The 15,331-nt window shown below is 40.0% G+C and overlaps 2 protein-coding genes across 2 annotated transcripts; one reads left to right on the plus strand and one right to left on the minus strand.

The window, feature by feature from the left end:
- The first annotated feature begins 5,483 nt into the window (after nt 1-5,483).
- Nucleotides 5,484-8,227, plus strand: LOC104426851. Its single transcript, XM_010040019.3, has one exon. The coding sequence runs from the start codon at nt 6,946-6,948 to the stop codon at nt 7,678-7,680; it is 735 nt and encodes a 244-aa protein (XP_010038321.1). The 5' UTR covers nt 5,484-6,945; the 3' UTR covers nt 7,681-8,227.
- Nucleotides 8,228-8,526: 299 nt separating this feature from the next.
- Nucleotides 8,527-10,588, minus strand: LOC104426852 (nitrile-specifier protein 5). Its single transcript, XM_010040020.3, has 2 exons — nt 10,416-10,588; nt 8,527-9,686 (listed from the first exon to the last, which is right to left on the minus strand). The coding sequence occupies exons 1-2, from the start codon at nt 10,443-10,445 to the stop codon at nt 8,739-8,741; spliced, it is 978 nt and encodes a 325-aa protein (XP_010038322.2). The 5' UTR covers nt 10,446-10,588; the 3' UTR covers nt 8,527-8,738.
- Nucleotides 10,589-15,331: the final 4,743 nt, after the last annotated feature.

Below are 15,331 nucleotides of genomic sequence, written 5' to 3' on the forward strand. Positions count from 1 at the left end.
TGAAAATGACTTTTTGAAAAACATTTTTCGCGAAATGAACGAAACGTTAATCTCAATGTGACTATCCGATAAAATGAATTGTGCGTTGTTGATGATATATCTTTCTATGTAAGTGAAAAGGGCAAAAAGTATAGGAAAAACTGTTGCCGAATTACCACGATCATGAAACTCCATTATCAATGGACATATATCCCGAGTGCTTTTTAATTTCATGAATCGGTTTACAGATAAAAGCCAAAACTTGGGCGGATGGACCGAGTACATTACGAGATCGTTTGCCGAGGATGGCTTGGAGAGTTGAACTCCATGTTCCTAATTCAAGACTCTAAAAAAATTAATTTAGTACCGTTTGATCTACCATGTCAGCGTGATTTATTCACGTTATTGGTGAAAGCGCGTCTTTGATGTATTTTTTTTTCCTAGGAAAATTTTAGTGGGAGACCAATTGTGATGCCTAATTTCTTTCATGTGGACTTGGTAATTTCAAAGGCATTTGAATAGGAAAAAATTGTCCAGAAAATCCTAAATCCGTTGTACTTTTGCTATTTAAGTCTTAATCATTTTAGTTGTACCAATTGAATTATGAATATCTCATGAATATCTCACTTTGTCAATTGAGTCTATTCAATCAATTTTGATTGGAAATCTCTAATGTAAACATCGGCCATCCTAAATAACAAAATCCATACTTTTTAACTTTTTTTTTTCTTTCTCCGTCTTTCTCCTTCTTGTTTTATTTATTTTTTGGTTAAGAGCTGTTGGCCCCGCAACCCCGCCAACCACAGGGGAGGGCAGTAAGCCCTCCTCGGCCACTACGGGGGGGTTTGCACTTTGCAGGCCCTCACATTATGGTGGTGGTCATCAAGCCTCAACTGATGGCCCCCTACAAAAAACCACCAAAAAATATATATTAAAATTAAAATTTGTTTATGTTAGTGCGACCATGCCGCTTAGGACGATTAATTTCCATGTTGGCTATTTCCAATCAAAATTGACCGAATATACTCAATGGGAGAATTACCAAAAGTCCTAAACCTATTGCAATTGTGCCAATTCAGTCATAAACTTTTTTTTTACCAATTTAGTTCTAAACATTTTACAATTGTGCCAATTCGGTCCATCGGCCAAAATTGGCCAGCCGGCGACACGTGGATTTGGTCGAAACGGCACGAACGATTTTTTAATAATAATTTTTTTTTAAATTTTAAATTTTTTTTTTTTCTTCCTATCTTCTTCTTCCTCTAGCCCGCCCGGCCGGCCGAGGCGAGGGCCGGTGGTCGGCCTCGCCGGCCACCGGCGAAGGCGAGCCTCGCCCGGCGACGGCGGCCTCGCCGGCCACCGGCGAGGTCGACCCTCTCCCGACCAAGCGAGGGTCGACCTCGCCGGTGGCGGCGAGGCCGCCGTTGCCCGTCCGGCGAGGCTCGACCTCGTCATGGCCGGGCGAGGCTCGCCCGCCGGCCACGGCAAAGGCGAGCCTCGCCTTGGCCGGGCGACGGCGGCCTCACCGTCGGCCGGGCGAGGCTCGCCGCCGGTGGCCGGCGGGGCGAGCCTCGCCCGGTGGCCGCGAGGCCGACCTCGCCGCCCTCGCCTCCGGCCGGCCGGCGAGGAGGAAGAAGAAGATAGGAAGAAAAAAAAAAAAGAAAAAAATATAAAAAAATCGAAAAAAAAAAAAATTTTATTAAAAAATCGTTCGTCGGCGCCGGGCGTCCACGTCGGACCGGCCAGCCAATTTTGGCTGGATGGACTGAATTTGCACAATTGTAAAAGGTTTAGGACTAAGTTGGCAAAAAAAAAGTTTAGGACTAAATTGGCACAATCGTAATAGGTTTAGGACTTTTTGATAATTCTCCCTATACTCAATTGGCAATATATAAAAGAGTTTAAAATTCAATTAACATGATTAAAAGAATCACAAATGAATGGATAAAAACGCGATAAATTTATGACTTTTTGATTTTCCGTATTCGAATTGTCGTTCCTACAAGAATCAATAGTCGCAAATAGGAGGCGATTCCTTTCAAATTTCTCACCCCCTTTATAGCCGATGCACGCAAAATATCAAAAGATGGGCATATCCTCAGTTCGGAGAATGATGATGATTAATTATTATTATTATTATTATTATTATTTTTATAAAAGAGACCCATGTTGAAAAATAAAAACAGGAGGAATATTCTTATGAGACCCATTAAACACCTAGGACAATTTCCTATGCTTGTCTATTTGCAGTAAACGATAAATAGTTATGATGCATTCTTTATTTTAATGTGCTGATGTTTTCACGCCTTATATCTGTCTACGGATTTGTATCTTTATTGAGTTTTGATCCCGGCTTTATCCTCTAATTGCTTTACATCCTGAGGATTCCAAGTCTAAATAAGGCATAGGATGAAGCATTTTAGGGTGCGTTTGGCTGCACCCTATTTCTGTTTTTTTGTTCTTTTTTGCCTCCCAAAAAAAGAAAAATGTAAACAAAAACACAAAAGTTGTTTCTTGTTTCTAACAAAATCTAGAAACACTTCTCTTTTTATTTTTTTTTCTTCTTCTTTTTTTCTTTCTTTTTCTTTGGCCGGCGGCCTCGCCCGCCACGGCGAGGCTCGCCCGGCCCCGGCGAGGCCGAGCCTCGCCGTGGCCGGGCGAGGCCGCCGGCGGTCGCCGGCCATGGCCGAGGCCGCTGGCCGGTCGCCAGGCCATGGCCGAGGCCGGCGACCGGCCAAAGAAGAAAAAAAGAAAAAAAGGAAAAAATAAATAAGAAAAATAAGAAAGAAATTAGAAAAATAAAATAAAAATATTAAAAAATTAAAAGAAATAAAAAATTATACAAATTTACCAAACGTGTTTCTATTCTTTTTATATTTCGGAACAGTTTACCAAACGCATTTTTTTCAAAAATTGTTTTAAGGAACAAACACTTTTTTCTATTTCTGTTCCCGAAACAATTTTTAAACAAAACGTTACCAAACGCACCCTTAATGACTTGTTTAGGTTGAATAATGATTAATTATTGTTATTATTGTTATTGTTATTGTTATTATTATTTATAAAAGAGGCCCATTAAACTTGCCAAAAGATAAAAGGAGAGGAATATTCCTATGGTTAAGTGGGAATTAAGAGTAGTTGAAGTCATCATTATCATACATCGCACGAGAACCCATCACGTCTAAAGCCGCAATTATGACAACATTGAGAAGATAATCTTCAAGCCTAATTTAAGTTGCGCTTCTGCGCGTACGACCCTCCAGCCAGTGAGGGGCTCAACACAATAATCTATTCAACTACGTACACTAAATTAAAACAATCTGAGAGCTCCTCATGATCATGATTATTTCCGGAATTTTTTTTAAAAAAAATTCCAACTTTGATTTTTTAAGAAAAACTAAAAAATCTGACTACTCTCGAAGTACAAGAAATTTCCTAGTAATCAATGGAGAACTTATAATTAAGGATGAGGATGATAACCTCTGGTGGTGACTGATAGATGGGTTGTACATTGCAATCATGTGCTTGTTGAGTCGGAACTAAGAAAGATCATCTCGTCGTACATTTGATTTGACATAAAATTTTCTAGGCCGCTGTTGTTGTACCTGGCTATAGAGTACAGTAAAAGTATGTAAGTTGGAATTATAGAAATCGAGCAATAAAAAGGTTTATGTTGCTTCTCAAGGGTTTTTTATTTGTATTTTTTATTCTTGATTATTTTCTTAATCTCACCCTTTTAACCAATGTCTTTGTACATTTACCATTTCCAAACTAAAGTTTCTGTTTTGGATATATGTTGCAATTTGGAGTGTGATTTGCATTTATTGATATGGCCTTTTAGAATCTTGCATTAATTTCGTTTTTTCTTGTCGATTTGTAGCAAGAAAGTATAATATTATTTTTTTCTTGACGAAATTCCAATATATAGTATCCGATGGTATGGCCTCTTAAAAATTATGGACACAGATTTTTCCTTTTATTTTTTCATGTCATATTGGAAAGTATGTAATGGGTGGTAATTGTTTTTTTTTTTCCTTATAATGATTCGTAGCCAAACAAAAAATTTCTTAGACCTAACTGAAGAATAATAAAGACTGACCAATTAGAAAGGAAAAGATGATTGAGGTAATGCAAAGGTTTGTTATTTCATTGTTTTGCTATTTTCGTCCATTCATGCATGAATAACTAAGTAAACATTTAGCTTCAAATGATAACTTCATTTGTCCCCCTTTTAATTGTGCAAATTATGCTTTTTCACTTTTGTAGGTTTTATATAAATTTTTTTTTATATCTCGCCTAATCTAAATTCAATCAGTATTGATGCTTAGCATATTGTTAGCTTGGTTTATTAATTATCGAGATATAAAATGATCGGAAGTACAAATTTAGTTTACTAAACTACATTCATTCTGTCTTAATCACTAATTCTATTGGCTTAATTGATCATTACGTGATAAAATAAATATTTCGTCTAAAAGACATCAAACAGATTATTCCCTAGACAAGTAATAATTTTTATGTGGCGTATTTGTAATCCACGGGTTGAAAGACGGACTCGAGACAGAGATGGAGGAAAACACGAACCCTATTTCACTAGCCAATGAACGTCGTGCACACCAAGGTTCTAAGGGATCATTACACCTCCGAGTTCGTAATTCACGAATCGAAAGACGGGCTCGAGACAGGGATGGAGGAAAACACGAGTCTGTTTCGCCAGACCGTGCACACCGAAGGCTCTAATGGATGTCGTGTCCTGCCTGACGAGGTCCAGAAACCAGGACGACGAAACGTGAAAACGCAAGGATCTGTACCCCCCGCGAAAACGAAAATTTCTTCGTTCGATTGCGAGCCAAAAACATCGGCCATCCTTCGTCGCCCGCTTGAGAAAAAATCTACTCTTTGGCCGACTATTTGAGGCAAGTGGGGACACCCCATGATGGTCACAGTGCCGAGACCATAAATTTCTCCTCCCAAATGTCAAAGCGCTATCGAAACCATCATTACAGGGGAAGTGGAGCGTGAAGAGCCATCGGACTTCTCACGACTCGAAGCGTCGTCGGATTGTCCTCGTCGTTTGAAGTTTCAAACTTTCGAGTCCGCACGCTTTAGGGCGTGTAAAATGGATTACTCAAATCGAAAACTAGACTGGTTTCTAAATCCTAAAACGGTGCCAACTACATATATTTTTTATTTCTTCAAAAAATTAGTGTGTTTAGTTTATTATTTCCTAAAAAATGTAATTAATTGAACAATAAGATGTGTAGATGGAAGCATAGAATTTGTCTTAGAATTCTGAATTTATTCTTGATCATATATTGGACCATAAGATATCCGAATGAAAAAGAAAAAAAATGGTGACGGATTTGATTGAACTAGATCGTATCGTAAACCGATCATCTTAGCACTGAGCTTGTTAACCTCAAAAGAAATGATGACTAAAGCTTTGCCTAATTCAGTGGATTGGTCAAATTATGTATAAAAAAAAAAAAAAAAAAGGTTTTTTTCACTTGAACTTTTTGTTGCCATTCTTGAATTTGATTACATGAAGCCAAAGTCAAACGATCCCGTTCTTGGTATGTTTATGTTGGGATATTTTTTCTTCTGTAAATGGGTGCTCTTCTTGGCTTTTCCGCCGACTGTAATGATCTTTCCAGGTTGATGTAAAGTTTTGGAATCTCTCTAATGAAAAGTTCTTGAATATTTTATTCCGGGTCCGGCGAGTCCAAACTCCTTCACGTTCAAATAGTCTCAACTCGTACACAGGTCCTCAGTCCGACCCATCGGCGCTGAATGAAGGAAAGCGGTTCTGCTTTTCTGAGGACAGCGAGCGCTGTAAGGTCGCGGTGAAATCAAAGGAAAACATCAGTGAAGGTTCAAGCGAAAAGGCTGATGGTTTGCTATCCGGATAAAGCGCTCGAAGAAAAAGCCTGAACAGTCAAACGGATCTCATGTGACTCTCTTTTCTCGTGCGTGGTGAAGCTTCAGGTATTGGTTTCGATATCAGGGTCGTCTTCTCGGGTGCAGAGAAGTGGCAGGAGGGAGGGAGGGAGCGGTTAATATAATGCCCTTGGCTGCTTTCCTGTCACCTGTTGTTCTGCTTCTGCTTGAGTTTGGTGTTTTGGAAGGGGAAGTTGCCATCTGTTGAGCTCAGATGGGAGCACATGGCTCCTCCTATTTCCAAGCTCTAAGCACCGTAAACTAATGCGAGGGAAGGCAGGGTTTTGGGTTCCTAGAGAATCAGTTGCTGCAGAGAACCGTCTGATTGGTGTGGGGAAACAAAAAACCAAGTTCCCTTTTTTTTTTCTTTTCTATTCTTATATTTTTAACTTGGGAAGTGTGACTTGTGAGACTGTGATAAAGGAAACCAACCAGAAGAAAAATATTAGTCCTTTCCTTTCGACTATCTCAACTTGCTTCTCCTCCTGCAAAACCCAATTCAGGCAATTACTTGTTCCCCAAATTTCGGTTCTGATTGCTGGGTTATGTTCAAATGGGTCGCTTTGGTGATGTTTTCCGATTACTTTTTGAAGTGAAGTCTTGGCAGTAGCATTAGCCCCTCTAACTCCATGTAAAATCTTAAATTTTCTTGGTTATCACGAAGCCTTTCGGCAACATTTTGAGCTCAAAGAGGGGAAGTGTTGCTCTTCCTCTTTCTGCGGATAAGTTGCTATCAGCTAAGTTGCTGTGTTTGCTTCCCACTCTATTGCACTTCATCTAGCAATCTCCTGCCTTTCTTATGTCTCCTTGCTCTCCTCGGTTGGCTTGATTGTTAATTTTCAGCTAAATTACCTTCTGTTTCTTTTCTGTCCCTCAACTTTCCCACATAAAGCACGAGCTGCATTCCTTCCCCATCTGGTCATATCTGGTGCTTTTTCTATCCATCCAAAGTGGAAGACTATCTTTTCACTTTGTCCATCATTCAGAGAACAGCATCAATATTTCCCCCCCTTTTTTCCCCAAAAGTCAATGATCCTGGAAACTGAAACTGGAAACCAAATGTCTTCACTTATATGTGACTTACTTCCGTGGATTTCGGTTCTTATCACATGGCTGATTTTGAGTCATCTACTGGAGTTTGGCTTAGCATCGATCCTCTTCACATCTATGGCTTTACTCTTGTCGAGCGTTCTCTTTGCATTATCTAGGCGAAAGCCTGTCTTCATGGCAGAACCTCTCGAGGAGGAGATTTTCAGATCTGATCAAGAAACTCTGCCTATTAAAGAGGATGGAGCATTGCTTTCCCAGCCACGAATTGAGTCGATGCCCCAGATGAGAGAAGCCCAAGGACAAGCAAAGATGTTTCAGCCCGAAGGGTGCACAGTTAGATCGTCACTGGATTCAAGTTCAGAGAGTGAATGCATCAATAACTTCTCCACGAGTGAAGATTCAGAAGTGGAGTGGCCCTTCAAGGAAGACATGGATCACAGCCCGGATTGCTCAGACGGTTCGATCACCGATGAGGAGAGCTTAATTGAGATTTCCATCCCAAGTGGGCATTATGTTGGTCAAAAAGAGGAAGAGCCAAAGTTCAGTTTGAAGCAAAAGTTCACAGATTTCACACCAGACTCCATTTTCCAACAGAACTGTCTAGCTGATCTCTTAGCCGAGATCAATGAGATGAATGAGGAAGACGATAATCTGATCGAGATCGACATATCCGTGGGATCCATCAAGTGCTCAAGGTTTGAAATTGAAGCTTGAGTTAGTCACTTTAAAGCTGGCACTGTTTTCCATATTTTCTTGCCACTTGTGGGTCTGATGTGCAGAATTAGGGTTTTAGGACATGTTATGCTCTGCTCTATTCTGAATTTTGCCCTGGTGGGGACTTTGGATACCCTAGTGCTATTGGCCCTTTGTTTTCTCTTGATGCACTTTAAAGTATATTAAAAGTTTAAAGGGCCATATGATGGAACCCCACTTGCTGTTCTTTTAATAAGACCTCCTTCTCTTATGCATCCACTGTTAATCAATCCACCTGATGCCCCTTTTTATATTTAAAGATTACTCCTCTCCAAGAGAAGATGAGTGGTATGAGTATGCAAGTCATACAGTCACGGCGCCCCGTGCCTTATTCTGAATTAGGGATGGCCAATATTATAGAAACCATTGTCACCCTCCAAAGAATGACTGACTTAAGGGGATTAGCGGGACCGCCGTCATCTCGAGTCGACTGGTTTACTGTGTAATTTTTAGCAATTATGTACTATACCGTTTGATAATTAATGTAAGATTTCTTTATTTTGCCCTTCCCTTCCCCAAGCAACGCTTTTGCAGAATTTCTAATCTTACCCACTTACTAACATTCGTCTGTTGTTGAGACTTCCTTTACAGATTATCGGGATCCATTATAATAGAATCGCTACAAGAGTAGTGCATACATTGTCTCTGAGAACTCGCATCCGCTTCTGCAGCTGTGCAGGATATTATGTTGCTAAGAACAACATTTTAGCACATTCTCTGTTTTTGGTTGATTCATAGGGCTGAAAAGGCAACCATAACTCAGAGGAATCAACTTGCCTGTCGACGTTAGCAGAGCCAAATCTGAGGTTGAGTGAGGTTTTGCAGTTGCATTTCTCATAAAAGTACGCGGAATTCATTAATCTTATTTACATATAGGAGATGTGCTTCTGTTTCAATCCATATCAAGAGAGCATTACTTCAACTGGAACCAACTTCTTATTCACATACCACATACCACACTCAATCTCTAAAGTCCACCCACGAAGCAGTGCAAAACACCAAAATCTTTACCTGAGTCTTCAGGCAAGACAGGGAGTGAAAAAGTAGATGTCGTCTAGCCGGTCATTGCTGGGTGAATTGCCACCACATACCAGGAGCCCTTTTTCCCCATTCAGCTTCCCGCTTGCAAATGCACACCAACCACGAGGCCCGGGATGGTGGCCCGAATCGGGCCTGTCCTCCAGCTTCTTCCAGGCCAGCGTCTCCGTGTCCAAGGAGTAGCTCTCGGGTGAGAATTTCCCGGCGCCGAGGTGGCCCAAGTCACTCGGGTCCACTTCACCACCGCATATTATTATGTACTTTCCGATGCCAACTGTAGAAAACACGCTCCTCGCGGTGGGCTTCTCGCCACCGGTTTCAACTTGGGTCCACTCATTTTGCACCGGGTCGAAACAATGGATGTCATCCGCTTCCTTCCCTGCGAAACCGTACACGACCCATATCTTCCCTCCGGCTACCACCAGCCCAGGTCCACCTCTCCCCTTGCACTTTTCACCGGCAGTGGGGTATTGGCCCCACTTCTGATCGACCACGTCGAAAGCCCACAGATCGTTGAGCCGCCCGTTCACACCGCACCCGCCGAAGACGAACACCCGGCGGTCATCCGCGGCCGTCGAGTGGTAGCTCCGGTGCGGTGGGCCCGCGTCTCCGCTGGAGAGCAGGGCCCACTTGTTCGTGCCCGTGTCGAAAGAGTAGAGCTCGTTGAGCTCCTTGTGGGTGCTGTCCCTACCCCCGAAGACGTAAATGATGTCGCCGACTGCGGTCATGGTGACACCGACGCGTGGAGGCGGGATGTCTCCGGAGGCTTCAGCCACGGACCAAGCCTGCTCCTCGAGGTCAAACACATAGACCTTGTTGTCGACGGGGACCCGCGGCGCGAATTCGCCCCCGAACGCGTAGACCTCGTGGCCCACTATTGCTACGGCGTGTGAGCTTCTGGCCCCAGGTGCAGTTCCTTTCTGGTCGATCTGATAAACAGAAAAAGGCAAAAGCGCGGAATTTACTAATGAAATCGATATGAAACCTGAAGAAGCGTGCCTTCTCGTTCTGGATGGTGAGCAAGTGAATGAAAGAATGAGTTTGACATTGAATATCACTCCAAAGTGAAAACACATCAAAGTGAATGGGGCTCTAATTTACCAGAAAGGTCAAACTAGCTTGAGAAATCGAAGAACTAGGATAGGGAAAACGACTGAAGCACTCACTTCTCTATGAGCATGATAAGAAAGATTCTATCTTTTTATGGGTCAGGGAGGAAAGGTCAAACTAGCTGGAGGGGCTCGGCTAATGTTCCTGGGAATGTTCCCAACCCCATCATCTTCAACCACGGAATTATTGCATGTGACAACAAAATCAGTGCTTACTCGAGTGGAAGGTACATATGCTGATATCCAAAGTCAACTGGGTTTTTCTTTCTCCTTTGTCAAATCGAACTAACAGAGGCATCCCCTGCAACCGCAACTGCTAAAGCCATTGACATTTCAAGAACAAATTCCATCGAAAGCAAGGGGTCCACCTAAACATTTTACCCGTTTGCTAAATTGCAAGAGTTGGATGAAACAACACAAAGTTGGATCAATTCAGGAGGAGGGACGGAAAGGAGAGAGACACGGTGCAGATCAGAAAGTGGCCACGACACAGGCCACCTTACAAACAAGAAAAATCACATACGCAAGAGGGATGGAGAAAAAACCGACCTTGACCCATTTTCCTTGAACCAGAGACATCGCCGCTTGGCCAGTAAATTCTGCTGCGGGCTTGAGGGATTCGGTGAGGAAATCGCAAGAGTTGGATGATTTCTGGGTTGTTCCGAATGGTGGTCCGATCTTCTGTATTTATACAAGGCAAAACAAACAAACAAACAAACAAAAGAAAAGTCGAAAACCTACCTGGGTTTATCAGACCCCAAATTGTATATTAAAAAAAGTCAGCCTTTCCATAGCAAAAATTTATGGGCCTTCGTAATGGAGGGAATTGCAGTGATGCCCCCGGCATTCTTTCCCTGAAAATTGGCTATTTCCTCGGGGTCTTTTTAGGTAATAACAGTGGTGATTTTTAAAAATCTAGATTCCACCATTAAGGCATGAGTCTTGCCAGGCTAGATATGTCCTCTTTGTGGAATTGGTGATGCGGACATTATAGAATAAGCCAAGATGATAATAATAATAATCGAGCATACGACATGATTGGTATCAAGAGCCAGATTTCACCCACCCTAGCTATTGCTGGTCTTGGGAGTTAGTAAAGTTAGAAAATGATATATTATGACCAGCTTATTAGAATATATAAAGTGATTACGACAGATGATTAGATAATAACTCGATGAGAAAGAGATAAAATATTTTTTGCAGAGTTAATCTAGTATTGTTAATATAAAATCTCAGAAAGGATCCCACATGAAAGCTAACATAAGACTGTCAATATCTATTGTGTGTCTTGTGTATAATATAATCTATGCATACTTTATAAATTTTTATTGGAAGACGAAAACTTCTACTAGTGGTTTTGACAACTCCGCCCATGGTTTAGAAATAGTGGTTTAGGCTTCCGATTGGGCCGTTCTAGCCCCCTGAGCTATTTTCTGTTCTGGCCCAACTAGCCCGGCCCGGTCATTCTAACTGAAAAGGAAATTTAACATTTTCGCTCTATGGATGGGCCTTAAATATGAGGCGGCGGCATCGGTCCGGCCCGTCCACTGCCCACAGCGGGATTGGGCCCAGATTACGATAAAAGCCTTCTAAACTCATAGTGAGTGAAAGTCTCGATGCAAGGACGTGCCGGATTTCTATTGATTGTCTAAACAAGTCATTTCAGTAATTGAATGGGTCCCACTTTTACCAATTCGAATTCTGGGTAGATAGTTTTAGTAAAAATCTCCTTGCAACTAGCGTTACTCATTTCAAATTCATAATAAGATGGAATTCTCCTTAGATTGTTACGTAATTAATTAATCGATCTATGCCTATGGTTGATAAGCGCTTTGAAAAAGGTTTTATTGGTAACATATTTGAGAGTTGATTTTATTCCTCTTTTGCATTAAGGTGATCGACTGTGATGGCAAGATAGCATATGCGTGAATATTTCATAGGCTTATGGCGCATTTTCTTAGGTATTTGGGTATTCGGATCTCCATGTTTATGTGTTGTGCGATTACAATAGTGCGGTACTTAAACTTCATTTGACTCACTCCTTCCTCACCGGAGTCACCTAAGCTCAATCTTCCTCTCAACTTCATCGAGCACTTGCTGACTTGGCCCACCCCAAATTGTTGAAATTTTATTTGTAGAATGAAAGTGTTTCAAGAGAGAACATTTCTATCGACCCCTTTAATCACCATTGAAGATACTATTGCCTTGGAATAATTGATCTTGTAACTCTAGTGGATCTCTATATTGATTTTGATTGATGCTGATTAGTCAATTAATAGAAAACTAGAATATTGTTTATCAGGAAGTTATTTTTCCTTTATTTTGTACATTTATTTTCCTTACTTAGTTTGATCCTATGTAATATAAATAGGGCTATGGTTTTATACCATTAATTAGTGAAAGTGATACCGAATACTTTTTTCCTCAATATCTTTCCTTCACTCAATTTTCTTACAATCACAAGCATAGATTTCTCTTTGATCTTGCGATTGTGATTCAATCTCTCGCCCTACCCTGTATCATTATCAAACATCACAATCTTCTAAAGTACAAGTGCATATCATCTTTTATATACTTGAAATCGTTTTTAGAGTACTCATAAAAATCCTAGATCTTCTTAGAGACATGCCCGATCATCTTGGACACCTCATTGGCTTATTATGCTCTATAAACCTCCGGTCCTGGTCACGTGTCCTAGATTACAAAAAGAAATTTCTAGAAGCCGAACAAATAAATGTGAGGGCTTCCGGACAAATTTGACACGAACTTTCAGCACGTACGGCAAGCCTGAAACGATCCAAAAATTCCAAATGTGTCTTTTTCCGCTGGGAATATGGCACGGCAAGGGCGGTGTCGGTCAAACTGATGTCCCAATGCCCCATGCTGGGGGATAATTCCGGTCAACCCTCTGACCGGAGGAACCATGTCCTCCATAAAATCCATTCTCCAATTAGGCTATTCCCTTTCTTTTAAGGGTTTCTTCTTTATTTTAGTTGTCTGAATTTTTCATGCTAACCTCTTGAATTAGTTTTCGTTGAACTACAGTCAGCTGCCTCTTCATATCATCATATTACTACTATCCAACGAAACAAAATCAATGATAAAAGATAAGATTGGAGAGAATCTATAAAGCCTGTAATGTACTTTTAATATTCTAATGGTTCTTATAAGTTAAAACAATAGGAATGTCATAAATCTATTGTCCATTTAATCCTAAACTTTTTAATATTATCTATTTAGTCATAAACCCTTTTGATGATTTATTAATATAGTCCTCTTGGCCAATTTGGTCAGAAAATACTTACGTAGATACCTAATTAGTGCTACACATCCTATGTATTACGATTGGTAACTCTTGCCAAGATCTAGATGAGGGTGTCATGGCCCTCACATGGATCCAAGCAAGGTTCGCTAACTGTTGTTGAGGCCCTAGCAACCTTGTTAGCCAGTAATTTGATAAAGGAAAAGAAAGATAGAGAAATAAAAAAGTTAAAAATATAGAAAATCCTAGGCAAAGACTATCTATGTCAGCATCAACTATTAGTATCCTCATCAGTATTTTTTGGTCAAAATTGGCCAAAACAACTATATTAAAAATTTATCAAAATGTTTATAACTAAAATTAGCCACATTTGAAAAAAAAAATTAAGATCAAATTGATCGCCGTATAATAAATTTATGACTTTTTTTAGATAATTTTCCTCATAGTAATAAAATCTAAAATGGTCATTCCATGTATTTTAAGTGGGGGTCGTTTTTTAAGCGGTGGCCAGTACTTCCCACTAAAAATCATTCCCTAGAGATATATACTCTCCGATGTCCATTTTCGGGCACGCGCGTGCACGGCGGCTAGTCATCACATATGCGAATTGGGTGGCAGACGTGTTAAAGGGATCGTCCTCGCCGATTGGTAGTTTCTTAAATTAATATCCGCGAGTCGAGGTTTCCTACTTGAAACTTTCCTCTGATCTCTAGACGTCATGATGTTCGAGATCATCCAAGAACCAGTGGGAGTTTCCTAGGTCTATCGACGCCCGACGAGGAAAATTTGAGATTGACTACCACTGTCTGTCTGCAAAACTATGTGAGACTTGATTAAAAAATTTCTATGCATTAAGCAAACGTTTATACGGTGGGTTTAAGGGGGATTTTTTCTCATTTCTTTTTCCCTATGTCCTCATTCTATACACACTTTCTTTCCCCAAAAGAAGGCCATTTTAGTCTTATTTTCCTATTAAGAGCAATTCGTGCACTGTAAGTGTTCTTGTGGGGTTTTTTTTTTTTTTCTTTTTCTTTTTCTTTTTTTTATTATCTCAATCAAATTAAGAGAAAATCTGGAAACTTTCCTTTTTCATAGAATGAAAAAAAAGAAGTTATTTTTAGCAGAGGTTGGATACTATGTATGATGGAAAAAAGTTTCCTAGCTAACATAACTTTGGCCTATAAAAAAAGATGGGCATGGCATGGACAAGAAAATGATTACGATAATTTACCGTGTTTATTAGTTTATCATAATATAGATTTTTGAAATAAGCTGGATGCTTAAAATAGGCAACTATCCTTAAAACCAGAACAATTATAACACAGCTGATCATATAAGAATCAAACAAATATTTTAAACTAATTGCACGTTACATTGTTACGAATGATGAATGGTAAATTGTTGTAGACATGTCATATATATTACAATAATCATCTTATATTGTCCTTCACGCTATTTATTTCTTCAGTAAACTATTAATAAACTAGTCATTATTCAGTATGTATAACTATCCTATAATCATTAATAATAGTATGTGTACAATATTAAATTTAAGTAATTAGCAGTAATTATAGTTATTGTGTTTCCATATCATAGATTGTTTGACAATGTCATATTATAATGCACTTTTAGATTGAATAATTAATAATCATATTTTTATCTTACACAATAATCAAACTCGGTTAAAAAGAGAATTTTTTGGTGCACCCATTTTAGATTTTCTTTTAATATATCAAGAATCAATAACCGAAAACAAGAAAAGCCATAGCTGGTGCCTATCCAGCTCAAAATGCTCTCCATAATGTGATTGTGAGTGTCCTCTTTTAGAAAAAAAGTATTTGTAAAGAGTCAAGGATTCGAGAAAAAAACTCTGGTTTTGTGGGATGATGATGGTCAAAAGAATAATCTCCAGCAAAGTGCGATAAGAGAGAAAATGCCAAATTCCCAGTCAAATCCGGTATCTCTACCTTCATGTGTGATGGTTACTGGTTAGTGAATGTTGTATGCACAAGGAGAATTGAATAGCGACATGGGCATGAGCAAGATTTAGTCAAAATATTCCGTTGGTATTCATAGGGCGAGCAGATAATAATAACGTCCAGCTATCTCTTCCCCAACCGAACTCCTTTAAAGTTTTTGCCTATTTATAGCCATCAGTAACCATTGCTCTTTCATTCTTCTTCTTTCGTAAGGAAGATCTCTC

The sequence above is a fragment of the Eucalyptus grandis genome, chromosome 11 (assembly GCF_016545825.1).
Source record: "Eucalyptus grandis isolate ANBG69807.140 chromosome 11, ASM1654582v1, whole genome shotgun sequence".
NCBI classification, from domain to species: Eukaryota; Viridiplantae; Streptophyta; class Magnoliopsida; order Myrtales; family Myrtaceae; genus Eucalyptus; species Eucalyptus grandis.